We start from the raw sequence: 26,302 nt of genomic DNA on the forward strand, positions 1-26,302 counted from the left end.
GCCTGGGGCAGAGAAAGGCAGCCTCGATGACCAGTGTGCATCCCTGCAGTCCTGCCCCTCTGCCCTGCGTCCTGGTCTCAGCTTTCCTCAAATGCTTTTCCTCCCTTGTTCAACAGCTCTCACACCTTCCACTCCCGGTTCCCTCCCCACTGTTCCGGCAGACACGCTGACGCTACCAGCGAGAGGTGGGAGCATCCTCTCCCTTCACTCTGGATGGCAGTGGGAAGAAGACAAGTTTGGGAATCTGGGCAGAAGTTCTAGCTCAACTGCTTGCTTGCTGTGGACCCCAGGGCAAGTTTCCTTGCCTCTCAGACTCTCAGATCTCCATCCAGGGAAAGGGGGTGCTAACACCGCCCAGGGGACTTTTGAATTTAAAGGATATCCTGCGTGGGAAATACATGGCACAGGGCCTGGTATAGAGTCAGCGCTCAGTATCCACGTGCTCACTCCTGGGTGGCAGAAGTTTGATGCCATCCTCACTCACTCTTCCCCAGGTTCCTTTAAGCTCCAGGGCCCCTTTCCATCCTCACTGCCCCCATCTCATGTTCTCTCATGTCTCCCTGCTCCTACACACAAATATTTAACTGCATTCAGCACACACTCCCTGAGCTCCCTGACACTGGCTCTTCTAGACCAGATCCGGTGCTGGCCACTGGGGCTACAGAGATGCTTCTCACCTGGTCCCTGTCCTGGATGTCGTAACCTAGATGAGGAGATGAGCTTGTACATTTGATGTTAGTTTTATGTGACAAAATTCCACTCAAAAAGTACTTCATGAGCTCAGGGGCAGGTTGGTTGGGAGAGGCTGGCTGAGCCTGGAAGGGGGCAAACCTAGCTGGTGGGGGGGCTTGTAGCGCAAGGGCTTGGAGTAAAGGAGGCTACACAATAAACAGTGATGACGTGCTCCCTTTCTGCCTAGGACTGTACTGGGCACTGTGCTGGGTAGGTGGGTTCCTCACAACACCCTAGAGAGGTAGGCATTCCTGTACCCATTTTACAGATGAGAAAACTGAGGTTCAGAAAGTCAAGTTCACACTGCCAAGAAGTGGCAGAACCAGGACTTGAACCCACTTCTGTGTCTCCAGATGCCTTCCCTGGGCCTCCCTGCCTCCTCGAGCTGGGCACTATGAAGGACTCAGTGGTGAACCCCACCAGGATCCTGATCCCAGGTGCTCCCAGACTACTGGGGATACTGGCAATGTGACTGGTGCCCAAAAAACCCTAAGAGGAGGCATCAGTAAGATGGAGGTCTTAGATGCAAAGGGCAATGACAAGTCAGAGGAGGGATAGAACAAACCTTGCTGGAAGTTTTGGGAATGACTTCATGGTGGAGACATATTGGAATTGAGTATTATTGCCAGACTGGTGAGGTTGGACGGTGATAGCACTTTGCAATAATCAACCTACCTTGCTAAGTAATTCACACATCTCTCTGAACCTCATTTTAGTTATGTATGGGGAAACTGGGGCCCTGAAAGTTTAAATAATTTGCCCACAGCCCCACAGCTAACCACTGCCAGAGCTGAGACTTGAACCTGGGTCCTCTGAGTCCAAGACAGTCCTACTTCCACTCCTGGCAAAGGGAACTAAGGGAGCGTGCCTGGAACACAGCTGGAGAACAGAGGGTAAGGGGGAAGAAACTTGGTGGACAGGTCAAGGCTGCATTGTGGGGGGAGGGGAAGTGGAGGCATTGACAGTTTTTGAGTCAGAAAGACAGGGTGACACTCGACTTTAGAAAGATTGACCTGGTACTGGGTATAGGTGGAAAAGGGTGGGAGAGGAGAGACAAGAGATGAGGGCCTCTCCCGAATATCCAGGTGGAAAGGAATGCAATGTGAACTGGGCTCCTGCAGACGTTGGGTCAGGGGCTGGAAGTGGGGACACCGTGCAAGGAGACTCAGCAAGACGTGGCTACTTCCCCATTAGGCCCACGTGACCTGGCCCTACCTCTCTGACCCCATCTTCTCCCACTCTCCCCTGCTCCCTGCACCCTAGCCACTCTGACCTGGGAATGCCAACTTTGTCTCCACCTTAAGGTCATTATACTTGCTCAGTATTTCTTCTGCCCAGAACTCTTTACCTTAGATCTTTGCATAGCCCATTCATTTTCCCCAGGTCTTGGCTTCCATGTAACCTGCTTAGAAAGGCCATCTGTGACCACCCTATTGGAGCAAGTGCTCAGTCACTACTACCTCAGCCTGCTTTATTGCCTTCATCACCCTTATAATAGCTGAAGTTAGCTTGTGTGTTTATCATCCACCTCCCTCCACTCACCCATCTACTAGAATATGCACTAAAGGCAGGTGAGAATCTTATGAGTCTTGTTCACTGATGTATTCTCTGTGCCTCAGCAGAGTCTGGCATCAAACAGACGTTCCACAACTACTTGTTGAAAAGCAGAATGGGTAAGAATTTGAATGGATGGATGGATGGATGCATTGGTTGAGAAGGAAGGTGGGATCATGGCTGATTTGGGGATCTGAGCTGTGCAGCCAGGAAGATAACATGTACCATGAACTGAGACAGAGCAGGCAGCAGGGAGAAGACTGTGTGTGGGAAGATGGTGAGTTTGCCTTGGGCCTGTTAATTTTGATATGCAGGTGGGGCCTTCAGGTGCAAAGGTCCATTCACGCAGTGATAAATACGGGCCAGAGCCAAAGGAAGTGATGGGCATCTTGGTAGTGATGGGGCGGGGGACGGCATCCGCACAGAAGTGTAAAGTGAAACAATGGATGTCAGAGAGGTCCCTAATGAGCAAGATGAGGCAGAGAGGACAGGATAAGGAAGGAAGGCTTCAAGACTAAAGATAAGGCCATGGGGCCAAATTCTCAAGGAGGAGGTAGAGTGAAAACCAATCAGTAGTTAGGATGTAAAGAGGTCACTAGGATATTTAGAGCCTGGTGAAGGGGTAGCTGTGTCCAAAATGGTGAAAGCCGAAGTTGTGGTGGTCTGGCAGCCAAAAGGGTAGGTAGGGCCTTGATGCGAATCAGGAAATGATATGCATGTGCACCCCACTCCCACCCACCTAAGTCCAAGCCTTCCACGGAGTCTGGCAGGGAGGCGGCAGGGCAGGGGAGACTACCATTAATTCATGTCCGCCATGTCCTAGGCACTGTGTAGCCATATTCACAATCGCTGGCTCATTTAACCCTGATGACACCCTCGAGGAAAACCAAATCAGAAATGTTACATGTGCCACTTAAGGTCACAGAGCCAGGTGATGATATAGCTAGTTCTGAGCCTGGGTCTGTCTACCATCTACCCTCAGCCACTCTGGCAACAGGGCTCTGGAGACTGGAAAATAACAGATTGATGCTCGTGGACAGATTGTTCAGTTCCCACGTGGGATTCACCCACAGCCTGGTTTCACTGGGTCGGGGGAAGCATAACAGTAGAACGTACAGGCAATGGGGTTGGGAATTTGAGGGTGAGAATTCTCTGGCACCAGGGAAAGGCCAACTCAAGGTGGATCAAGGTACAAGACTGAGGGTTAGAAATGGCCATGGGTGGTGCCTGCCATGTGTGGGAGTGAGTGGCCTGGGCGGCCTCATCATCGTGATACCCACTCCGACGTCTATAAGCCATGGCAGTCCATTCACAGACTGCATGGTGGGCCAGGCAGAGATGCCAGGATGGAGGAATGGAAGCTTCTGCTTTATGCAGGGGGGTAACACTGCATAAAGGCCCAGAGCAGCTCCCCTGCTTGGTACTACCTCTCCTAAAGTGCCAAACATAGAGGAGCCACACTGGGCAACTGGTCCAGGGCCTCGGAGTCCAGAGCTGAAACACGGGAAATTCTCTGGCCCTTCCAAGAACCTCCTCCATAACTCTTTTCTGTCTCCTGGCATTTTCATGCCACCCATGAACAGCATGCTCAACCACATCCTCTGTACCATCACCACGGCCTTCTTCCATGACCAGGTGGGGCAGTACCTGTGCCAGAAGTTCCCCTGGCTGCCTGCCTTGAAAAGTACTGGCTCGAGCTTCACGCCAGTGTCCCTAACACTAGAGCTGCTTGAGTGATCTCCCATCCTACATCACACACGGGGTGCCTTCATTGTTTTCCCAAAGTCAAGGGGCTGACAGGTTCTCTGCTCCACCTCACTCCCCTCCAGGCTTAGCCAAGACCCCCAGGCAGCAGCAGTGAGGAAAGGCCAAAGGCATGTAGGTACAGCTGAACCCAGAAGAAGAGACTGGAAGAAAGTGACAGAGAAATGGGACTTGACAGACACCGAGTGTAAGTGCTGAACACTTACTGAGCCAGACTTGTGATGAGGTGATCACTGGACTGTTTGGCCCAAGAGGAAGCTGAGGTTCAGAGAAAGAGAAAGAACAGGACTTGTTTACCCCGGGCTACTCAACAGCACTCAAACGATGCAAACAGATTGATTGCAAAGCCTGTACTCTATCTCTAGCTGCCCCTCGGAGCTTGGGGATTTTATGGCTACGGCAATGTGGCAAAGAAAGCAGGAAGTCTATATGAGGGGCCTCTCTTTGCCGGCCACTGGAGCCAGGCCAGGGGCTGCCTTGAGGCACTGAGACCTGTATCAGGCTGGCTTATGGGTAGAACAGGGTCCCCAAGCCTCTTGAGCCTGGGTCTCCATTCTTCATCCTTCAGCTTGAGCCATGTGCAGCAGGGGAAGAAAGGACAGCATAGCAAAGGCATCCCTCCATAGGGCTGTCGTCAGGATGCATGAGGTCATGTTGGGGGCTGCTCAGATAGGAGACCTGGTCAGGTCAGGGAATAGGGTTTGCGGCTTCTGCCCAAGCCCTGGCTTCTCAGAATCCTGCCTCTCCCAGCCCCAATCATCTCCCGAAGAGAAAGGCTGAGGCCCTTCCCCATTTCTCCTGCGGCCTCCCTCAAGTCCTACGTTGGTAACACGCACAACCTCTGACCCTAACACCGAAACTGCATCGTAATTTGCCTCTTGTCCCTGGCCCATCGTCTCAGCAAAGACAACCACACAGACAGAGTGCATCTGTAGGAATGCTTTATTGTTCCACTAGGGGTGGTCACATGGACCATGCTCTCCACCTCCCCTGTCTCATCTTAAGTGCCCTTCCCGCCGAGGCTTTCCAGACCCCTGCCCCCACCCAACAGATTATGGTACACTAATGATAGAATACGTGTGTGTGTGTGTATGTGTGTGTGTGTGTGTGTGTGTGTGTATAGATGTGTGTGTGTGTGTATATATGTATCTATATATATACACAAATACAGTTTTTATATTCTGACTGTACAGTATTTACAGATACAAATAAAATAGATAGATAGGTTTAAACATTACAGCTGACTGGCTGGAACCCATCCCACTCCAGTTTATTCAGCCAAAAACGATAATAAAGCACCAGCTGGCGTTTGGCATTTGACTTCGCACGTGAACCAAGATGGCTGGTGGGTGGGATAGGTCAGGTTTGGATCAAGCCCCAGCAGGCTGAGATGACATTATGCCCTTCCATCTGACTGGCTGGCTGCTTGAACCAGGGGCCAGGTCTCTGCTGGAGGAAGGGGCTGTCATATCAGCCTGCTAACGCAGGCAGGAAAAGCAGGAAAAGCGACGCGGACATCGATAGTGTCTCCTCACCACCATCTGCTTTTGCTCAGCCCGTGTGGTGGGAGCGAGGCTGTTTACCCTCTAGACATGGCAGTGCGTGGCCAACGGCTACACAGGACCCCAGGGAGTGGCAGATAAAGTATGGGGCCCGAGTCAGGGGAGATTGGTTCATTGGTCTCTTGAGATCTGAGAAAGGAAGGTTCCCCCCACTCTCACATCCCAAGCTATCCCAAATCGTCATGTCACCTACTGGGACCCATCAGTGCCTCCTCTTTAAATCAGCCTCATAAAAATCAGCATCATATTTACACAAATCAAACAGCTCATGGTGGCTGGGGCTGCTCTGTGCTCTGCCCCTGTGCCTATCCACTCCGGTCCAAATTCTCTGCAAAAACCAGTTTAGGGCCAATGTTGGGCCCCAAGGCACTACCAGAACCTCCTGTCCAAACTCAAAGGGACCCTAGCACCAAACAGGATGGCTTGGCCTCTCAGAATGGCAGAGTGCTAGGAGCACACACTACTCTCTGCCTCCTCACCCCGCAGGCGGAGGAGCTGGGAAGGCTTCAGACTGACCGGTGGCTCCTTGGACTTGAAGGGCAGTAGCCGTCTTCCTGCTCCAAAAGTGACTCCTCTCTCTCGGGAGGGCAGAACACAGGTTTGGGGGTGGAGGTGGAGTGGAGACAGGACACTGAAATTCTCTCTTCCTTCCCTGCACATATGGAGGAGCTTCAGGAAGTAAGGGCGACCGCATGGCCTTGCCTCTACCCTTGGAAGCAGCATCATCCGAGGGCGGCTCTGCTCTCATTCCCCCTCACTGAGGTGGTGCCAGGGGGCCTGAGTGGTGCCAATCTGGGACCAGGCCAAGGCTCACAACTTTGTCTCAGGGCCAGCTGCCTGCAGGGTCGGGAAGGAATCCCGGATCTTTGCCACCTCCATGGCACACAGGTGCCCGAAGACTTTGTTGTACCAGTCAGGAGAACGGCCCCTGGGGAAGTAGAAGCAGGAAGCCATGAGCCGTGGGTACTTCCCTGGAGCCCTTGCCAGGGACAAGGAAGACAGGACTTGCTCCCCAGGATCAGGGGCATGGGGTAGAGGTGGAGGGGGGGCGCGGGGCTGAGGTGGCCTGGTACCTGAGGTCAGCGCGGCAGATGTGAGTGAGCCGGGAGCGGCCCAGGCCACAAGGTTCCATGAGGTACTGGGAAGTGAGCATCAGGGCCCGCACCCCCGACTCCGGCACGGGTTGCTCAGGATCCAGGGACTGAGAGACGAGGAGGCAACCCCCACGGGGCAGGTCAGAGCGCCACATCCTGTGGGGAAGGGACACACACATTCAGCTTCCTGGCGCCGGTTCCCACCCCACCTCCTCAGTCCCCCAAGTACAGCAGGGTGACAGCTCAAGCCCCTCACCGGAGCACCACAAAGTCGCGGCAGGGATGGGGCGCCATGCTGTCGGTGACGTAGTGGTACAGCTCCACACCCGGCATCAGGGCTTCCAACACCTGGGCCCGCAGAAGGTCCTCATCCCAGAGGGCCCTCTCCCGCAGGACACGGTGCAGCACCACGGCCGGAGGGGCAGCCACTTCTGTGGATGCCTTCCACACACACAGCGGGTGCCCGTCTGGTGCCTGCGAGCCACAGGAGTGGGGACGGGGGAAGCTGTCAGGGCTGGAGAACTCCCAATCCACCCCTGGGCCCCGGCCTGCCCTCACTCCAGCCCCCAACAAGGGAAGGCGGCAGGACTACTCCGCTAACCCCAGCCAGATCCAGACAGGCCAGCCCTGCGCTCCCTGTCCTCTTTCTCCTTTCCAAATTTCTGCTCCTCTGCCTGCTCAAGGGCACAAAGAGATGACAGGACACACATTCTCTGAGGCCTACTAGGCTCTACCAAGCAATGGGCACAGTGCTTGGAATTTCTGGAACTGAATATGGTGGTCATCCTCAAGGAACTCCCCGTCTAGTGTGGGAAGCGGAACACGTGCATGGCAACAAAAGCCGCCACTTCCTGAGCCTTTTGCATGTGCCAGGCCCTGTGCAAGCTTCTCACCCTGACCCTGTAAAGCAGCTTTTACTATGACCGGTTTATCCATGGCAAACCTTGGTCTTGCAGTGTTACTTATAATCAGAATCCGAGAAAGAACATGGCTAGTGCCAAGAGAAGGACAGAGAGAAGTCACCTCCAGCCTGGGGTATGACTGGAGGCTCTGAATGGAGGAGGGGCATATCAAGCTGGGGCTGAAAATGGCTGCAGAAATATAACGCTTGGGGCAGGTCCAGGCAGGAGGACAGCAGGGGCGGAAGCACAAAGGTGGAAACGTGAGGAGCTCAGCGTGACTGCAGTGCAGGTAGGGATGGCAGGTGAGGCTCTAAAAGTAGTGACATGTCTGGAGTGGGCTTTTGGGAAGATAATTCCGGCAGGTGCTCCCTGAGAGAGCGAGCCCTGGTCTCATTTGCTTCTCACTTCCTTAAGGTCCTCGCTCTGCTGGCTGACATTCTCCAAGTGGCAGGCGGAAGCACAGCGAGACAGGCGGGGGCAGCTCCTTCCCTGAGGATCCCTGCGCACAGCCTGCACTCTGCCCTCTCCCGGCCCCATGGTCACCCTGGGCAGTGTGGTCCTCACCTTCTTGCAAGCCAGCTCCGTGTTCTGGGGCCCTGGCACACTCATCCAGCCCTTGAAGCGCTCAGCGGCATCGCGCAGCAGCTCCTGGATGCTCTCTTCCATGTAGAGGCATAGGCTCATGCCAGAAGCTCGGGCCTGCCGCAGCTCAGCCAGGGCTGGGCCCGGAGGGCTGAGCTCAGCTGCACTGTAGGAGCCACACAGTTGTAGCACCATGTCCTGGGGCACCTGGGAGAGCACACACACACCAGGCTGGGGGCCATGGGAAGCAGCAGAGTCAGGGACGCCCAGTCCCAGAGCCCACGGGGTCTGCCAGGTTCATTTTAAGGGAGCGGGGAGACCTGGCTACTGCGGTGTGGTAGATGAAAAACTTTGTAGGGGAAGAGCTGAAAGTAGGACATTGAAGCATTATGTGTCAAGATGCGCCCTATCCCTGACTTAGGGTGCAAAGGTCAGGCATGTTGGTTCTGCCGGGTCTGAGAAGTAGGCACCATGGCCTAGAGTGACTCACCTGGAAAAGTTTCTTGCAGTCACTGATCATGTGTGATAGGCCCTGGGTGGCAGCCATGTTCTCACTCAAGTCCTTAGGGCCTGGCCGGCCAACCAGGCTACGTTTGCTCTTGATCCTGGAGGGAAGGGCCAGGAAGAGAGGATGGCACGAGGGCACAAGCCAAGCTCCCCAGAAGCCTGTTTGCCAGTCCTGAACACAAAACAACCTGCTGCCCTTTTGAAGACCCTGCTTCACACCATCCAACCAGCCCAGGGCCCCTGAGGAGTCAGGCTGGCCCCTTGTGGTGATGCCTGGGAACTGCAGTGCCAAGCATCCAGGGCCAAAAAGCCAATGGGGCCCAAACCCTTCCTGCTTGGCCCTGCCATGCCTTGCCTTGTCTCACCTGGGGGAGGGGTTATCCTTCTTGGAGACGTTGAGGTGGAAGATGGAAGGTGCCAGGCACACAGCCAGGTTACCAGCTGTCATCTGGTTTTCCTCAGCAGAGGCAATGTCGCTCAGGAAATAGAGCAGGGTCTGTAGCACCTCTCGGTTCTCATCGGGGAGCAGCAAGGTGGCGGCTTGCGCGGCTGCCAACCATTGATCCTTGGGGAGGACTGTGAGGAAGGCAGACAGAAGGGCTTCCTTATTCCCCAAGAGCCTCTGGCAGCAAGCTTCCTGCTTCCAGGAATGCAGAAGGCACAGTGGTCCCAAGGGGAAGTTGGTGAGGGGGAAGGTGGACTCTGGGAGGTCTCTGGGTGCTAGATCAAGCCCGGCTGTAATGCGAAGCATGAGCTTGGGGAAGTTCTTGCCATTCCTCAGGGCCTCAGTCCATATAATGGGTTTGGGGAATAGAATGTGGTCTCTGAGGACCTTTCCAACTCGGCATAGTAAATCTTCCACTGAGCTCACTGGCGCAGCTACACTTGCCTGCACAAGGTTTATCCTCCACAAGCCCTAGGATTCAGGGAGGCCGAGAACCTGGCAGGTTACTGAGGATAGGTGCAGGCGACTCACGCTGGTAGATCTGTAGGAAAGTGGTAGTGAGCTTGCTGGTGAAGATTGGCTCAGGCAGGTCCCGGAAATACTGCTTCAGCAGGTCAGCCACATCATAGGCAGACTGGCCCTCGTAGCAGACGTTGTCGGGGGAGGTCTCGTTCATTTGACGCAGGTTCTGGATCCTGGACTTCACCCCGGATTTGCGGAAGATGCCCACCTGGCCCATGCAGGGGAGGGAGAGAGGGAGACATGCGGGGGTGGGAGGGAGACTGTGAGGCCAGCCCTAGACCGTGTGTGTTAGGAGTGTAGGCCACCCCAGAGACATCCAAGCCTGGCAAGCTTCCTGCTGGGCAGGGTAGGAGAGAAATGGCAAAACCAAAGAGAAGGGTTTTTATAGCCTTGGGGCCAAGGAGAAAGATGGCTTTAGTGGAGATGAGTAGGAAAACGAGGACCTAGGCTAAGGCGGGCTCCTGGAAGGTGGGGGCTAATGCGCCTGGGCCAGAAAAAAGCTGGCACAGAGCCGGGCAGAAGGGAGCTTTGGGTCCATCCTTGTTGGGCCTTCCTGAGGAAAGGAAAAGCTTCTGGTGGGCCAGCCCAACCCAGGGGGAAGGCCAGAGCAGCTCCCCTCCCTAATCCCTCAGCCTTGGACTTCCTTCCCATCACCACCTCTCTTCGTGCTCCCCAGAAGGCCTCACCTGGTCCAGGCACTGGCTACGCAGGTAGCGCATGGCTTGCTGAATGCTCTGGGGTAGTGGCTGGCCCGTGCGCTGCACATGGATGAGGGGCGGCACCCCAAACACATGCTGACCCCGGTAGTCCGGTGTCTTGTTCCTCTTCATGAACTTGGGCACTGACCTGTTTGGGGGAGGGACAAAAGATCAGGAACAAGGATGGGGTAGGCCCAGACACAGCTTGGAGACTCTGTCTGCAGTCTTGGGGGACTCAGGTGTGGGTGAGCAGGGTAAGAAACATGCCATCTCCCCAGAGGCAACATTCATTGAGCACCTGCTCTGGGCCCAGTCCTAGGGAGTCCCAGAGGAACACAGGGAGCTCTCAGTCTGGTCAAGGAGATGACCGCACTGACAGGCAGTGACAATACATGTGGCCAGGAGTGTGCCAAGAACTTAGGGGAAGACCCACGAGGGAGGGGAATTGTATGTACCTAGGGGGTCAGGGAAGGCTTCAGAGAGAAGGTGGAAATTCAGCTGGCTCTTAAGGGATGGGTAGGCCTTGTCCCAGAGGATAAATGGGAAAAAGACATTCCAGGCAGAGAGAACAGCATGGGCAAAGGCAAAGAGGCAGGAACAAGAGCATGGTGTATTCAGATAAGGGTGACTAGTCTGCTGGCCTGTATGGTGGTGTTGCTTGGGTATGGCGGACTAAAGAGTCTGACAGATGAGGCGGGGTTGGAACGTGAAAGGATCATGATGGGAAGGAAACTGGACCGTATTCTTTGGCAATGGGGAGCCACAGGAGGGTATCTGTCAGGAGAGTGACCACCAAAGATGCATATTAGGACAATCTCCCTGGTGGCAGCATGGAAATTGGGACGGAGGAGGTACAGCTGGGGGGCCTGGGATCCCAACCCCCACCCCAGCCCTCCTCATTCATGGCACACACTCATGTGAATCCCATGTGCATCCCCCACAGACATACATTTGCCACCCAGAGCCACACTGACCTCTCCAGCCTCCTGGCGCATCCCACCACTCCATTGGCCTAGGGGCTCCACCTGCCTGCACCCACCTTCTGAGGGTGACCCTCCCAGGGCCCTGGAGTGGGGGCAGAGAGGGATCCAGGACTTGGATGAGCAGCTTGGTGCCCACCATGGCCCAGGACTCACCAGACCCAGCCCTGTTTGTGGGGGACAGTGTACTTCTCCATGAAGGCGGTGAGCCGCAGCAGTGAGCCCTTGTGCAAGAGGTGGATCTGGCTGGCAAACTGCCGGTTGATCTCCAGCGACTCTGAGTTGAGGCTGGGCCGGTGGGAGTTCTGGAAGCTGTGCCAGCGGAGCTTCCTGGTGAGGGGTGAGGGGGTAGAGAAGGCCAGAGGAGCAGGTTTCAGTAAACCTTAGTAAAATTGTGTTCTTCTGGTCCTTTTATTTTTCCCCAAAAGAAAAAATATACAAGGAGAAGGGACCACTGTCAGCAATGACGCTGGGCCCCAGGGTGGAGAAAGCTTAGTCTTGGTTTCCAGGGCTGCACAGCGGCCAGATGCTGTCAGAAAGGGTGGCACCGAGCTCAGGCCCATCTAGTGCCAGCAAACAGTATCAGTCCCCCTTCCTTTCAAGACTGCAGTGGAGGGGCTGCTCTGAGAAACCCAGAATAGTGAAGCTGGGGATCAGAGACCATCTCCTGTGATGCCCTTGATTTACACACGGGGCAACTGAGACCCAAAAGGAGCCACAGTTTGCGCAAGGCCATGGCAGAGGCGGGTCCTGAACCTCACATTCCAGATTCCTGATCCCATTACTCTTTCTATTTCTCTTCTGGGACTGGATTCCCAGGGGCAATCACTCAGCCCCTAAGAACTTGCCCCTGCGCCTTGTGATGAAGCAATTGGCTTGGGGGAGTGAGGAGGGAAAGAGGAAGGGAAGAGAGAAACGGGGTAGGGGAAGAGATGAAGGGAGGGAGAGGGACAGGGAGATGGGGGAAAGAGAGAGAGAGGGACAACAGAAGCCCTGCCCCAACCCTACCCTGAACTCCCACCTGTAGGGTCTGGTAAGTGAGGCCCCAACACCTGAATCTCGTCGTTCACGGGGTGCTGATGCCTGGAGTCCAGCCAGGGACCCTGTGGCCTCAGTCTCGTTTGTGGAGTTCCCGCTACTGTCCAGCTCACTGGAGGAGGCCACAGTGTCAGAAATGGAGTGTCCTTCCACAGACAGACTGGAGGCAGAGGTGGGTTCCCCGCCTGAATTTGCCTCCTGCTCATGATCCTGAGCCAAGCCGGGGGCCCCGGCCTCTGCCAGTGCCAGAAGTTCAGCCTCAGCTGGGGCCTGAGCCTGAGCCGGGACTCCTGGCTGGACATCCGCCTGGCCCGGGGCTGAGGACTCCCTGAGGGCTGGAGCCTCTCCCTGGGCCCGAGCCTCATCGGTCTGGCCTTCCACTCCACTGGTGGCTATTTCTACTGATGAAGCGGCTTCCTCCTCTTCTTCCTCTTCCTTATCTCCAGGCCCCAGGTCTGGGTACATGGCCTGAGACCAGAGCTCCACCCGCTGCTGCAGCCCCCACACGTGCTGGAGGATGTCATCCAGGTGAGTATGGCTGTCCCCACCCTCCTCCTCCTCTTCAGCCTCGGCACCAGCCAGGACAGGCTCAGCTGGGTACAGCTCAGGCATGTTGTCATAGGTGCTGGCGTGGCTGCCCGTGGAGCCACAGGAGCCCCGGCGCCCTTCATAGCCCCAGCAGCTACCTGGCTGCCGATCTGCCAGGTGGTGTCCATCCTCAGGGCACAGGCTCTCAATGGACAGGGAGCGAGGGAATGTGCCTGGTTTGTGGTCCCTGGGCACGTGCACCAGGCAGTCACCCCAGTGTGCCCGCTGAGGACGCTGGAATGTGGCCACAGGCCAGGCCTCCCAGGCCCTCTGGGTCTCAGTGCCACTGCCACTGGCTGAGGTGGCCGCCCGGTTCTTGGCCCTGTAGAGGAAGCCACGGCGACTTCGGAAAGAGGCGGCTTTGGTGGCCTTCTCCGAGGTGGCTGAACTACGCTCTGGCTCTGCTTGCCGGCTGCCACCCTTTTCCTTCCGCCTCAGAGACTCAAGGTGCTTGAGGAAGCTCCGGGAACGGTGCTTCTTGGCTTTGCCTTGTGGAGTCTCCTGGTCCTGAGTGGGGCTGAGGAAGGGCCGGCCACTTGGGCTGGGAGCACAGCCTAGCAAGGGCAGGCCCACTGGCTCGGGTGGTAGGCTCACAGTGATGGCTGGCAGGGAGGTGGCACTAAGCTCAGTGAGGACGCTCTCACAGCTGGAGGTCACTGGCAGGCCAGGGCTCGGTGGGGCCAGCAGGTCAGAGGAGCCCACATGAGACCAGCGCTTACTTTCTCTCTGGAAGGCCCAGTGGTTGTTGATGGTACAATGCTCTTCCTCCTCTGAGTCTTCATTCTGGGAAGGGCGCCACAGGGTGGGGTCAGAGGTGTCCAGCCCACGAGCCCTTGCTTGGGCTCCACTCTCTGCCTCCAAACTCTTGGGGGACTTTGGGACAAAGGGCCCTGCTCTCTGGCTGAGAACACGTCCTAGGAGGGGGGAACTGGCTCTGGGATTGCCAGAAGAAGCTAGGAGTCATGGAGGAAGCCCAGATGGAGGGTAGTGGTCATCTGATCAATCAAATTCTTCCCCATTTTATAGATAGGGAAACCCAAACAAATGAGAAGCCACTTGCCCAAGGTCATACAATGTCTGCACTAAGTCGGTGACAGGGCCAGGGCTAGAATCCAAGCATCTTCACCTCCTGTTCTCAGCAGCCTCCCAGTGAGTCTCTAGCCTATACTCTTAGATTAGAATCCCAGAATGGCAGAGCTAGAAAGGATATTTTAGATTTTCTAGTTTTCTAATTTGCAAAGTGGGGAAACTGAGGACCAGAGACGGGAAGAGGCTTGTCCAAGGTCACTGAAAAGTCAGTGCAAAGCTGGGACCAGCCGCCAGGTGTCTCCTGCTTCCCGGGCCAGTGCTCTGGCAACTTGGAGATGGCAGGACTCTGGTAGGAAAAGCTCCAGAGAAAAGCCACAAAGCCTGACCCCGGGAAGGATGGGTTCATCCGGCCCACATTCCAGGGCTACATGCAGACCAAGAGCCCTCTCCGTTTCTACAATCGCAGATTGGCGGAGTCAGAAAGGCCTTTGGAGACTATTAATGCCACCCCCAATTCACTGCAGAGATGGAGAAAATGAGGCTCAGTGGGGTAAGACCCTGTGGGGTGAGGTTGGGGATCCTGACTTCTAAGACCATACAGGCCATGATTTTCCATCACATTATTCTGTCTCTGCCCCCTAGTCAAGGAATTTTTGCCATCACAGAGCAGTGTAGGCAGATGGATTTCCCTGAGGGACGGCCATCACTAGGTCAGGTTATTAGTAAGTCCAGGAGGTAGGAGTGGGCTGAAGGGGGTGGGTAAGGCTGCAGGCCAAGGTACTTGTTCTCACACCCCAACTTTGAGACCAGGCTCACCAAAACCCAACAGCCTCATACAGCCCCCTACACCCCACTCCCAGGCTGGAGCAAGGCACTGCTCCAGACAGCCCAGACTCACAGGACACTGGAGCTAATTTCATAAGTGGTTTTTCTTTGACCTGGGTTCCCCACAAGACCACAGAGCCTACTCTTGTCCTAACTCACCTGCTTGCATTGAAAATGAACCTCCAGTTTCATCGAGGCACAACTGTTCAAGGTCATCAGCCTCCTGCAAGGAAACAAAGCAGGGTTCACTCAAGGGTCCCAAGCCCCAGAGCCTGCAGGGCATAGCCTGCCAAGACACTCCCAAGATGCCACCCACTGCTTTGCGTGCCCAAGACATCAAAACTTCTCCCAAGTCCCCATGTTCATGAAGGTTTCAGTGCCAGACATGATGCTGTGGAGATTATGGGCTCTGCCCTCTGGGAACATATAGATGTGGGAAAACCCACTACAGAGATGGGACATGTTCAAAAACAGAGCAGACAGAAGGCACAGCAGGCACACAGGGGGTGGGACAAGGAACTTCCATGAAGGCAGGGGAATGCAGTCAGGGAAGACTTGCTGGAGAACAGAAATAGGATTCAGAGGGAGAGAGAAACAGGGACTCATATACCAGGCTTCGATAAGAGCCTGTGACAATGTAGAGAGGGAAACGGTCAGTAAACAGACCAGTGTGTGTGTGAGGGGAGGACTGAGGCTGATAAGGTCAGTCAAAGCCAAGTTGCAAAAGGCCTCAGGTGTCATGCTGAAAAAGCTCTGGACTTCTCCCTGCAGACAGCGAGACATTTGAAGCATACGAGTACCCACTGGGAAGCTGACTCTGGTGGCTATAGGGACGTTGGATCACAGCAAGGAGGGGAATGCAGAGCGGGAAGGCCCGAAGGCCAGTTAGGAGGATGAATCCAAGAAGTCGTGGTTTGGCCTCAAACAAGTAGAGAGGGGACAAATCAGAGGAATGTTCGGAGGCTCTAACTGAAGGGAAGAAAGAATCAAGGCTAGACCTTGGCTTTCTAGTGCCTGGGTGGGTGAGGACGTCACAGACACAGTCGACAGAGTGAACAGCGTGACTGCACCAGATGACCTTTGTTAATAGGCAGGCTCCTCCTCTGTCAGAGGGGACAAGGATTGCTTTTTCCCATGAGGAAGCCCCAAGCCAGGCCCCTGACCTCCCAGGCCTGGCCCTTAGCACCCCTACCTGCACAAGGCCCCCAAAGAGTCCTCGTCCAGAAAACCGTGGTCCTTCTTCACAGAGCCAATATCCACAGGAAACGAACCTTCTGTATGCCAGAGAAAAGCCAAGATGAGTCGAGGGTGGCAGGTTAGAAACTCAGTGCCAGCGACCCTTGAGCGAGAAGAAGGGGGCCCAGGAAGCGGGGAGGCAGGCAGGCAGGAGAAAGGCTGCAGCGAAGAAGGGGCCCAGGGAGCTCATGGTTGGCCGTTGGGGGAAGGTCAAGGAAAGGATAGGAGGGTCAAGCTGGACAAGAGGATCCATCAGTCAGTTTTGGCAGGTCCATGGGGGACGGCAGGCTCGAGGCCCTGAGTGGCTGCCCAGAGCCCATGTGGGCTCCTCCAGTCCCCTCTGCATCTTGGGCTGCTCAGACAGGGAACCTCTTCCCTGACCCAAGGTGAACCGGGGAGACCAGGGAGAGAGCAAGGACAGTGTGCATGTGCAGCCAAACAACACCTCGCTTCCACTACCGCTCAGAGCAAGGGCACCCACTCCCTTGGGTCTGGGAAAGAGGAAGGAGTGGGGGAAGAGGAAATAGCATCCCCAAATCCCACACCTCTCTGCCTTACTGGTAAAACAAGCCCATGGACTCATTTACTATTATTAATTGAGCATCGACTTTGTGCCAGGCACTGGGGACACAACAGTGAATGAGACTAGACTGATCCAAGCCTACATGGAGTTTATATTGTCACAGGGGCAACAGACAGTGAACAATATGTGAGAGAAACAAACTATGCAGTTATAAATGCTAGCAAAGACATGAGCCAGGGTGACGGGGTAAAGAGAGGCCTTGCTAAGGTGGTGACTTCTGAGCTGAGCCCTGAAGAGCGAGAAGGGGTCAGCCGTGCAAAGAGCCTGGGAGAAAGTCCCAGGCAGGACCAAAACTAAGGCTCCAAGGAGGGCTAGAGCCTGGTGTGAGCAAGTGGTAGAAAGCAGCCCAGAGAGTAGTGAGCAAAGCAGAGAGAAGTATGTGGAAGCTGGGTGATGCAGTCTCGTTGGCGGGAACAAAGTGCTGACACTCACTTCATTCTGGGTGTGCTATGAAGCCAGCGGAGGAGTAACACAGAGCAGAGTAACCGAGTAATGTGGTCAGGACTGCACTTCCAGGGTCCCTCCAGCTGCTGTGCATTCAGAGTAGAGGACGGAGCACAGAAAGGAGGCTGCAGCACTAGGCCAGGCGAGCGGGTCACACCTATGTGGCAGTGAAGGTGGTAGGAAGTGGATGGATTCAAGATATATTCTGGGGCTTCCCTGGTGGTGCAGTGGTTGAGAGTCCGCCTGCCGATGCGGGGGACGCGGGTTCGTGCCCCGGTCTGGGAAGATCCCACATGCCGCGGAGTAGCTGGGCCCGTGAGCCATGGCCACTGAGCCTGCGCATCCGGAGCCTGTGCTCCGCAACGGGAGAGGCCACAACAGTGAGAGGCCCGCGTACCGCAAAAAAAAAAAAAAAAAAAAATATATATATATATATTCTGGAGGGAGAAGGGACTTGCTGGAGGGTTAGATATGCGGACGAAGGAAAAGAGGAACGGAGGATGATGCCTGGATATGGGGTGCCATCAGGTGGTGACATCTGAGACATCTGCCAGACAGCTAAGCAGAGATACTGAATTCGGAGTTGAAGAGATGAATCTGGAGCTTGGGACTGAGGTCTGGACAGAGAGGCATTGGGGAGTCATCAGAATATATATGGTACTTGGACAAGGATCTCCTGGGAGAGAGATGTCGAGCGAGAAGAGGGGCCAGGATGGAGCCCTGGGACACCCTAACAACTAGGAGCAGTTAGAGGAAGCCAAGTCAGCTAAGGAGACTGAGAGCGGCAGCCAGAGAGACAGCCGGGAGAAGAGGACATTCTAGGAGCTGAAGTGAGTGGCCAACTGTGCTGAATGCTATTGAGAGACTAAGTCAGGACTGAGAAGTGACCGCTGAATTTGACCACGTTGGAGATCTCTGGTGAGCTTGACAAGGGCTGTTTTGTTGGCAAGGTAGGGATGAAGCCAGGGTACAGTGGGGGTGTGGGAAGAAGAGGGGAACTGAAAACAGCAAGTATGAACAACTCTAGAGAAAAACAGAAAAATGAAGGAAAGCGAAGAAATAAGGCCATGGGGAGGGAAGGTGAAAGCAGGGCTGCCAGGGTGCACCCTCCATGTTGCATCTATGTAAATAGGGTTCTCAGAAACAGTACAAAGCAGATGTGGTGGTACAAAGCAGCGGCCTGGCTTGAGACAAGATACTTTAACACACGGGTGACTGCAGAGCTTGTGAGAGCTGATGAGCATGCAGGAGATAGGACAGGATGGTGTAGGAGAGAGGTTGTGACTACGGGAGCAGGGCCAGGGTATGCAGCTTTTTGTGTGGTTGAAGAAAAGATCTGAGGGACCCCATTTTCCAGCTGAAAAATGGAGGGAGAAGGCAAGTTTGGGGGTGGGGAGGGGGAGCCACTGAGTGGCCTTACCTTCAAAAAGCTGAGCATACTGAGGGAATCCTGTCGCTCGGAGCCACCTGCATGCGTTTTTGGCCTCAGCTTCTAAAACAGATGAGGGGGAGAGAGACAGAGAAAGGAGATTAGGGGGTGCTGCCGCCAAGCCGCCCTGGTGTGCGCCCCTGCACCTCCAGTAGGGAGGTACCTACAGCTCTGGTGACCTAGAAATGACAACAGAAGCACAAAGAGGCTGGCACATTCACTCCATGTCACAGCTAGGATTTCCCCTCTGCTCCCCAAGCCCTACTCCCAGGATGTGCTGGGACACCTCTCTTATGCTTCATTACCTGTCCCAATCCCCCTCCCACTCTCCCACCCCTGCCCAAGAACAGGACCACCAGCAGCAGCAACTCCCAGGAACATCTGGGGTCAAGGAATACTACCAGGGGAAGAAACCACTGCTGTGTCTTCACCTCCCACCACCCCCGGGGAGCTACCCACTTCCATGACCCAAGTAGACCGTCCTAGTACAGCTAGGGATACGCAATGTTCAACAGCTATTATTCTCTTTCCTATCATCATACCTAACATTCCCCAGCACTCTGATAAGCAAATCTCATTTAACACACACCATAAGCTGCGCAGATTTTAATATGCCCATTTTACATATCTCCAAACAGGCTCAGAAAGGAAGGGCCGGAGTCCAAGCTCAGTCTGACTCCTGCTCGGGGTTCCGACCCCTTCTAACATGGCAGCTTCCCCAGTGCACTCCCTCCCCCCCCATTCACCAAGTCCCAGCCCTCCCTCCCCACGGGGCCTCCCAGGACTGTTCCGGCACTCTCCCGTGGCTTGGCCTCTTTGTGGCACAACTCAATGCTGCTTGCCAAGCTGACAGTGCTGGCCTATGGGAGTCTTGAAGGGCAATGGCTGGGTTAGCCTCCTACCTCTGCTCTGAGAGTGCCTGGCACAGGGTGGGGCACCCCTACCAGCCTCAGTGGAGACTTGCGGCTGGACTGAAGCCACAAAGGAGGTCCTCCTGGCCATGGTAGGCTGAGTACCTGCAGCAGAACCCTGGGACTGCCAGTTCCCTACGCAGGTGGTACCAGGAAGCAGTGGGGCTGGTAACATGGGACCTGGCATTGTGGTTGGGGGCACAGAGAGGCTGCTGGCTCAGCAGAGCTTCTCTGCCCACGGAGTCCTGCCCCCAACATTTCTTCTACTTCCTTAGTGCCTGTGACCAGGAGACTCCAAGGAGACTGGGGGTGGGGGGCGTTCTCCAAGACAGGAAGAGCTCTCTCCCCAGTGTTCTCCCACAAGGAAATCCAAGATGAGATTCTGGTAGCCAGGAATCATAAGTTAAAGGACAAAAAGGTATTTCAGAGATGCTAGGTGGGTAGACAAGGGAGGGAACAGTGCGGGAAGGTGGAAGTCGGTCAGAAGAAATAACAGGCTCCTCAAGGGTCACACACTAGTGAGGATTCGATGGGGAGAAGAGAAGGCTCTGAAGCTTCTGGAGCCCCTGAGGGCTTTGGGGGCAAACGGGTGGGGCGGGGATGAACACTTGTGCATTTCTGAAAGCATGTGCGTTGGTCGCTGCTGTCCCAGCATCTGTCTCTGCATGTAACTGTAGCCAAGTTTGCTCATGTCCATGATCCACATAGATCAGCATGGTACCATGAACCTGTGCACACTCCCCCACAGGCCCCTCGGTCTGTGCACGCACCTGCACCTGCATCTGTGTGCACATGTGTGTGTTTTATGTTACTACAACCTTCCAACCTACGATAGAAATCTAGGAATCACCAGGACCTCTGAGAGGTACTGGAAAGTGTTTGTTCCTGCAGAGCCCAGCTAGCAATACCTCAGCCCCTCTGGCAGGGGGCAATGCAAGCCCAGGAAATGATCCCGGTCTCTAGGCCAGTGATGATCTCGGGATGTGGTAAAAGTAGCCCAAAGGGACTTCACACCAGCCCAGGCAGCATTTGAGGGACATGGTTTTGCTGCTAGGACAGTTGAGCCGGCTGCCACAGCCACTTCCCTGTCTCCTGCTCCTACCACGCCCCCGTGAAAAGGCCCATCCCTGTCCTCAGAGCCCCTCCAGGCAACCAGCTCTGCTTTCCTGTCATTAGGACAAAGGAGAGGTGCCAAAGGAAGGACCAGGTCCGAGTTTCCAGAAAGGCGGACACAGAAGGAGACAGTGAACTCTAAAGGGCCACAGGTCTAGAATGGCCACCCAAGGCAGAGGAGCCAGTCCCCAGGAACAGGTCTGCATGTCAAGAACACACCCTTGAAGACCACTGCAGCCCTCGGTCACTCGTGGCTAGAGGCAGAACAAGGAGGAGGAGGGGGAGGAGAGAGGAATCTGACTGCCCTTCCTGAGCCTGGAGGTGGCGGAAGAGTGCAGTGATGAAGTTCTGATCTTACACATCTGTGCCTCCTGCCTGAGTCACAGGTCCCGTGGGAGAGGGGCAGGCTGCCCACTCCCCTAATGCTCGGCAGCGGCCCTGGCCAGGGTTGGCGGAAAGGGGACCAGCTCACTCAGGTGGGCGCCAAGTTTTTTCATTCCTATGTAGAGGCCTCTAGCCCCTGCTATTCAAAGCATGATCCCTGGACCAGCAGCACTGGCATCACCTGGGAGCTTGGTAGAAAGGCAGAATCCCAGACCTACTTAATCAGAACCTACATTTAACTAGGTCCTCAGATGATCTGCATGCACATTAAAGTTTGAGAAGCGCTGGCGTAAATCACCTACCTCAGGGCTTTTCACCCTTCGATGCACGTTAGAGTCAGCTAGGAAGCTTTGTAAAAATACCAATCCCCCGGGGCCCCGTCTCCGGAGGCCCGTTTAATTGATCTGTGGTGACACTCTCCAAATCAGTATTTTTTTAAAAAGCTACTGTATGGACTGGAAAGGGCCCAAGGGACTTTACCAAGTCACAGAGTTAAGTGTCACAACTGAGACTACGACCCTGATCTTTTAATTCCACGTCCAGCGCTCTTTCCACTGCATTATGGCACCTTCCTTCAGATGGCAGATAAACAAAGGGCTTAGACTCAAAGGAACCAACTCCAGGCCCCCAGACTTTTTTCTGCCCCTTCTGGTCTAGTGGAGTTACAAGTCTGAGTTCCAATCCTGGTTAGTCACTAGCTCTCTGACTAGCCGGTCACTAGCTCTCTGACTTTGGGCAAGTTGTTTAACCTCTCTATGACTCAGTATTCTCCTCTGTAAAATGAGAATAATAGAATCCACTTCTAATAGCTACTGAGAACATTAAATGAAATACCACACATTGTACCAAGCATTCAACAGAGAGTTCCTTCCCCACACTGACTGAAGGGTCCCAAGGAAAAAGAGAAAATGGGAGAAAGAGACTCAGCTAGTGTTCTCTTCTGGGTCTGGAGAGTGGCTGCATCTGTATCTCTGTCAGAATTGGAGCCAGATGGCTCAAGGAAGTGAGATTAAGAGGCAGAAGTTTCAAAGAGGCCACAATAGCTCCAAAAGACAAAGGAGCCAAGGAGTTAGAAGCAGGGCTCCGAATGAATCCCCAGCAGCCCTCCCTGGCAGGAATCTGGAGAATGTAATGGGTTATTACCCAACAGGATGTCAGGGACATTGGCTCCTGACAATACACCACCTCGTGGAAGGCTGAGAGGCCCTGAGGCTCCCTCCCAGATGGAGCAGTCAAGGACGTAGGTCTCGGTGATTAAGGGCTGAGCTAAGGTGCTTTGCTTTGTCCCTCCCGCCCATCCCAGCCTGCCCAGGCCGGGGCCAGGAGTGACCACCTACGCCCAGGAGAGTCAATCCACCTGGGGCTGGGGCCCAGGCAGCCCAGACTGAGGATTGCCTTATGTGCCTGGCGGGAAGAGTGACACTGGGCAGGCTGAGGCGAGTGATGGAGGAATGTCTGTGGCCCCTGGTCCTGCCTCTGTGTCCAGATGTGCAGATTCCAGCAGTTTCAACCACTATGTTCTGCAGGCCATGTGCTGGCCAAGGCTAGGGTGATATGCCAGGACAGGTCAGGGACGGCACTCAGCTGGCACAAGCTGGATTCCACTGAGATTTAACCCCAGACTCTCTCCCTGGGGAGAAGCCCAACTGATCCCCTTAGGAGTTGGGGGAGACAACATACTAGAAAGCTCCAGAGTCAAATCAGGCCTCAGGGCCACACCCACAGGTCTCCCAGAGGGAGTGACAAAGAAGGAATAGCCGAGCAGCAGCGGATTGTCTCGGGGGTCAATGACAATATCTACACCTACACTTCCACAGGCCACGTCCAGGGATCCTCTTAGCATGGCACATTTTTCTATGCAAAGATGGACAGAATGAGGAGAAATGCAGGGCTTCTGTTTTTGAGAAATGCTATATGAATGAGGGAAGAGTTTATGCACCCAGGAAAAGGGCAGCAATGTTTTCCACTGAGGAAATACAATAATGCCCAAAGATGACAACTGAGTTGGAGAAAAAGTTTTGTCCAATCACGCTGACTCCCCCACTTGCTGCCTAAGTCATCTTAGGCAAGTTGCTTTACTCTCTAAGCTTTGGTTTCCAAATCTATAAAATGGGGACTAACAACTTTCCTGCCTACCTCTGAGGTTACTGTGTGCATCTGGTTGGCTTCTGTCTGGTTTTGAAAGCAGCTCTATGAAAGTTATCATCAGAGAGGGCTGTTTTGTTAAGACAACTTGAAATCTGCATTCACAGTCTTTAAAGTTCAGTTCCGATTGTGTCCTAGGTGTAAAGTGAGAAAGTAAGTGAGCTAGAAGGAGAATAAAAGGCAATCGGCAACAAAGCTGCCAGCGCTTAGGCCTCAGCCAGCCACTCTCTTCCCTCACCAATCCCCCCCACTTCTCTTCACACCACTATTGGGGAACTCAAGCCCTTTACACCTTTTGGTCACTCAGTGGGCTGTGAGACAGCTGCTGCCCAGGGCCCGGTTCAGCCTGCTCCCTCCCAACTCAAAGTCCAGCCCAGGCCTAGGGACCAGGCAAGATCCAGGGCCCAGATCAAAGTGTCCTTGTTACTGCTGGAGCAGTCACCTCTCGACTCAGGCTATACATTATAATCTGGGGAGCTTTAAAATGCCAGTGCCTGGGCCCCAATTAAATCATGACCAAGTAAATTAGACTCTCTAGGGATAGAGTTAGTTTTTATGTTTTTGAGAGCTCTCCAGGTGATTCGAAAGCACAGCCGGGGTCAAGAACCGCTGCCCTAAACAGACACGACCAGCTAAAAAGCCACAGCATAGGTCTTTAGGAGGCCTATAGCTGGAGGCTATACTCAGGCCCGTTCTCATCACTGGCCTGCGTTTTCTCCGGGCCCAATGAACAGTGATCTGAACGCATGTGGTAGGACAGGAGAGGGCACATCTGTGGGTGTTTGTGAAGGTAATTTATTCAAAGCTGACTTACTCCATGAGGCAGCTTTCAACAAACATGTTGGTTTCCTTTCCCTTACTTAGTTGCCTATTTGGAAAGGTGTCTCCCCCGTGGCCCTCACTGCAGGATGGGTGTCTCCAGCGTGATCTCTCTCACCTTCAGTGAACCCAGAAGGTAGCGCCAGTGTTCAGAGGGGTAAAGAAAGACCTGGGAGGCAGCTGTCTATGTGACAACCCAAGTTCCGAAGGTGGGCTCTGAGGCCAAGCTGGTAGCCAAAGTAGGCAGAGGGGCCGCCTACCACTCCAGGTCCTGCTGCTGCACCTGGGAAATGCCAGGTTCTGGCAAACAGCTTCTCAGATCATTTCTCTTGGTTGATGCAAGTCTCAGTTCCTCTGCCCACCCCCACTCTTAGAGAGGGACCCCGCTTGAGGAGGAGATGTTGGCCTTCCAGCAGAGGGCTCATATCTCAGTTGGCCCCAAGTGCTCATGACCAGCTCCTTTCACCCTCCCATAAGGTTACACTAAGGGGCCTTGGCCACGAGAAGAGTGCCCACCCAGCCCCAAGGTGGTGTCTCATTTGAATCTGCACAAAGGGGTCCTCGAGTTTGGTAGTGACCCTGGCATAGGTGCTGCAACAGGTGACCACCTGGCTATGCCACCTCTCTCTCTGGGGGACTGAAGGAGAGGGGTCTTCACAAGGGCCGGTACTAAGAGCTGTCATGGATGCCACGACTGCCAAGCCTTCCCCTCCTGACCTTGAAGCGGACATTCAGGGGGGTCTACCATGCACTGTCCTCTGGGAGGTCAGGTGCACCCATCATCTCTCCTGCTCCTGCTGCTCTTAGCTGGAATCACAACTTTAACTAGATTGTTCCAGGGGAGGGAGGGAGAGGGAGGAAGGGAGACTGAGACCAAAATAGCTCTCATCCCACATTCCAACCCTCGCAGGAGGGGAGCCGCAGCAAGGGCTGCCGATGTCAAGCGGCTGAGCTTGACAGTGCTGGACGCTGACCAGCCTCTGGCTTGTTAGGTCAGAACTCGGGGCCCCTGCTGCACCTGTTCGGATGCAATCCTTGGTCTCTCATCTGGAGCTACGGCAGGATGCCAAGGCCCTGGGCCCACGTGAGCAGCACTTTTGGAGCCTCCCCATCACAAGTGGGGCACCACCGAGGCAAATGGCCCAGGAGAATACACTACTGTGGGACTGGGTGGCAACAAAATGAAGACATCAAATCTTCTTGCTAGCCAGTAGCAGGTTCACACATGCGGCCCTCCCTCCTTAACACTCCATATCCATGTCATGGCCACAGGGCCACAGGGATTCTCAACCAGAGACAATTTTACCCTCCCCCCGGCCCCAGGAGCCCTTTGGCAATGTCAGGAGACATTTTTGGTCATCACAACTGGGGGAGGATGCTGCTAGCATCTGCCAAGTAGAAGCCAGGGATGCTGCTAAACATCCTACCGTGCAAAGGACACCTCCCACAATAAAGGAAAGGCTGACTCCAGACCTGAAGTGCGAGACCAGGAGGGCACTTTCCTTCCACCTTACCTGGGGGCCTCAAGTACCTCCAGGCATCCCCAGCCCACCTTGGGGATGTCCTGAGGAGTGAGGTGAAGAATGGATACAGTGTTCACTGGAGGTCCCTTGTCTTTGCACACTGTGGACCCCTTGCAGGGTCAGCCAAGGGGAGGTGACAGTTCTCGTTTTTGGAGTTTTTATAAATAAATACGGAAGTGACACAAGGAACCCTCCACTGTGTTCCCACACACAAACACAAACTGTGGCCTGAGCTCTAGTATGCAGCTGTAAATAGAGGAGGGTCATGAGGGCCCTGTGGCTAACCCAGACCTCTGGCTTGCTGGGGCTGCTTGACAATTTGGGTCCAAGGTTGGCCCAGCCTGTGGTCTCCTAGGCAAACACTTGATGTAGCAGAGCCAAAGCAGGCAGCTGACATTCCTGCTTGGCCCAGGGCTTCCTTGTGAAAGCGAAGGTCAAAGCTGTCACGTGCTCTGCCGCAGCGGCTCCATTAGCTTTCTTGCCCTCAGGGGATCCTGTCCCAGGTGCTCTGACAAGGTCACGGTGACAAGGAAAGACAGGTGTTTTAATAATCCACGTGCTACTCCATCACTTCCAGTCTGGAGCCTGGAGGCAAGAGATGCCAGCCTAACCGGTCTGGGGCAGATGGAACCGCTCTCCACTGTGGTATGGGTGGAAAGAATATTGGATTGAAGGTCAGGACAACTACATTCTGGCCTTAGCTCCAGTAGGAACTTGTCGGGTGACCTTGGGCAAGCCAGTACCTCTGTCTAAGTTGCAGTTTCCCCATCTTCTTATGGCCACTCACCAAAGTCTAGACCCGGAACAGAAGTATGTGTAATTGGCAGTGGCTGGTTCGGTAGAGAGGGGAGCCTCTCCTGCACGTTCTCTTCCGGGAGACTCAAGAGAGGACC

General features: G+C 54.6%; 1 protein-coding gene across 4 annotated transcripts in view; it reads right to left on the reverse strand.

Annotated features, from left to right (window-relative positions):
* Positions 1–4,978: 4,978 nt before the first annotated feature.
* STARD8 (StAR related lipid transfer domain containing 8) overlaps positions 4,979–26,302 on the reverse strand; it is a 71,887-nt gene continuing 50,563 nt past the window's right edge. For 3 of the 4 annotated variants that reach the window (XM_060137839.1, XM_060137838.1, XM_060137841.1), the window contains 13 exons: positions 18,506–18,577; positions 16,015–16,096; positions 14,982–15,045; positions 12,364–13,751; positions 11,499–11,672; positions 10,351–10,510; positions 9,674–9,872; positions 9,063–9,273; positions 8,681–8,795; positions 8,173–8,397; positions 6,963–7,180; positions 6,686–6,862; positions 4,979–6,540 (listed from right to left, as the gene is read on the reverse strand). In XM_060137839.1, the coding sequence (XP_059993822.1) occupies positions 6,423–6,540; positions 6,686–6,862; positions 6,963–7,180; positions 8,173–8,397; positions 8,681–8,795; positions 9,063–9,273; positions 9,674–9,872; positions 10,351–10,510; positions 11,499–11,672; positions 12,364–13,751; positions 14,982–15,045; positions 16,015–16,096; positions 18,506–18,577 (3,203 nt within the window). In that variant the 3' untranslated portion in view covers positions 4,979–6,422. Of the gene's footprint in view, positions 6,541–6,685; positions 6,863–6,962; positions 7,181–8,172; positions 8,398–8,680; positions 8,796–9,062; positions 9,274–9,673; positions 9,873–10,350; positions 10,511–11,498; positions 11,673–12,363; positions 13,752–14,981; positions 15,046–16,014; positions 16,097–18,505; positions 18,578–23,058; positions 23,178–26,302 lie in introns of those variants that run through there. The other variant, XM_060137840.1, reaches the window with a different exon arrangement.

The sequence above is a fragment of the Lagenorhynchus albirostris genome, chromosome X (assembly GCF_949774975.1).
Source record: "Lagenorhynchus albirostris chromosome X, mLagAlb1.1, whole genome shotgun sequence".
In the NCBI taxonomy this organism is placed as follows: domain Eukaryota; kingdom Metazoa; phylum Chordata; class Mammalia; order Artiodactyla; family Delphinidae; genus Lagenorhynchus; species Lagenorhynchus albirostris.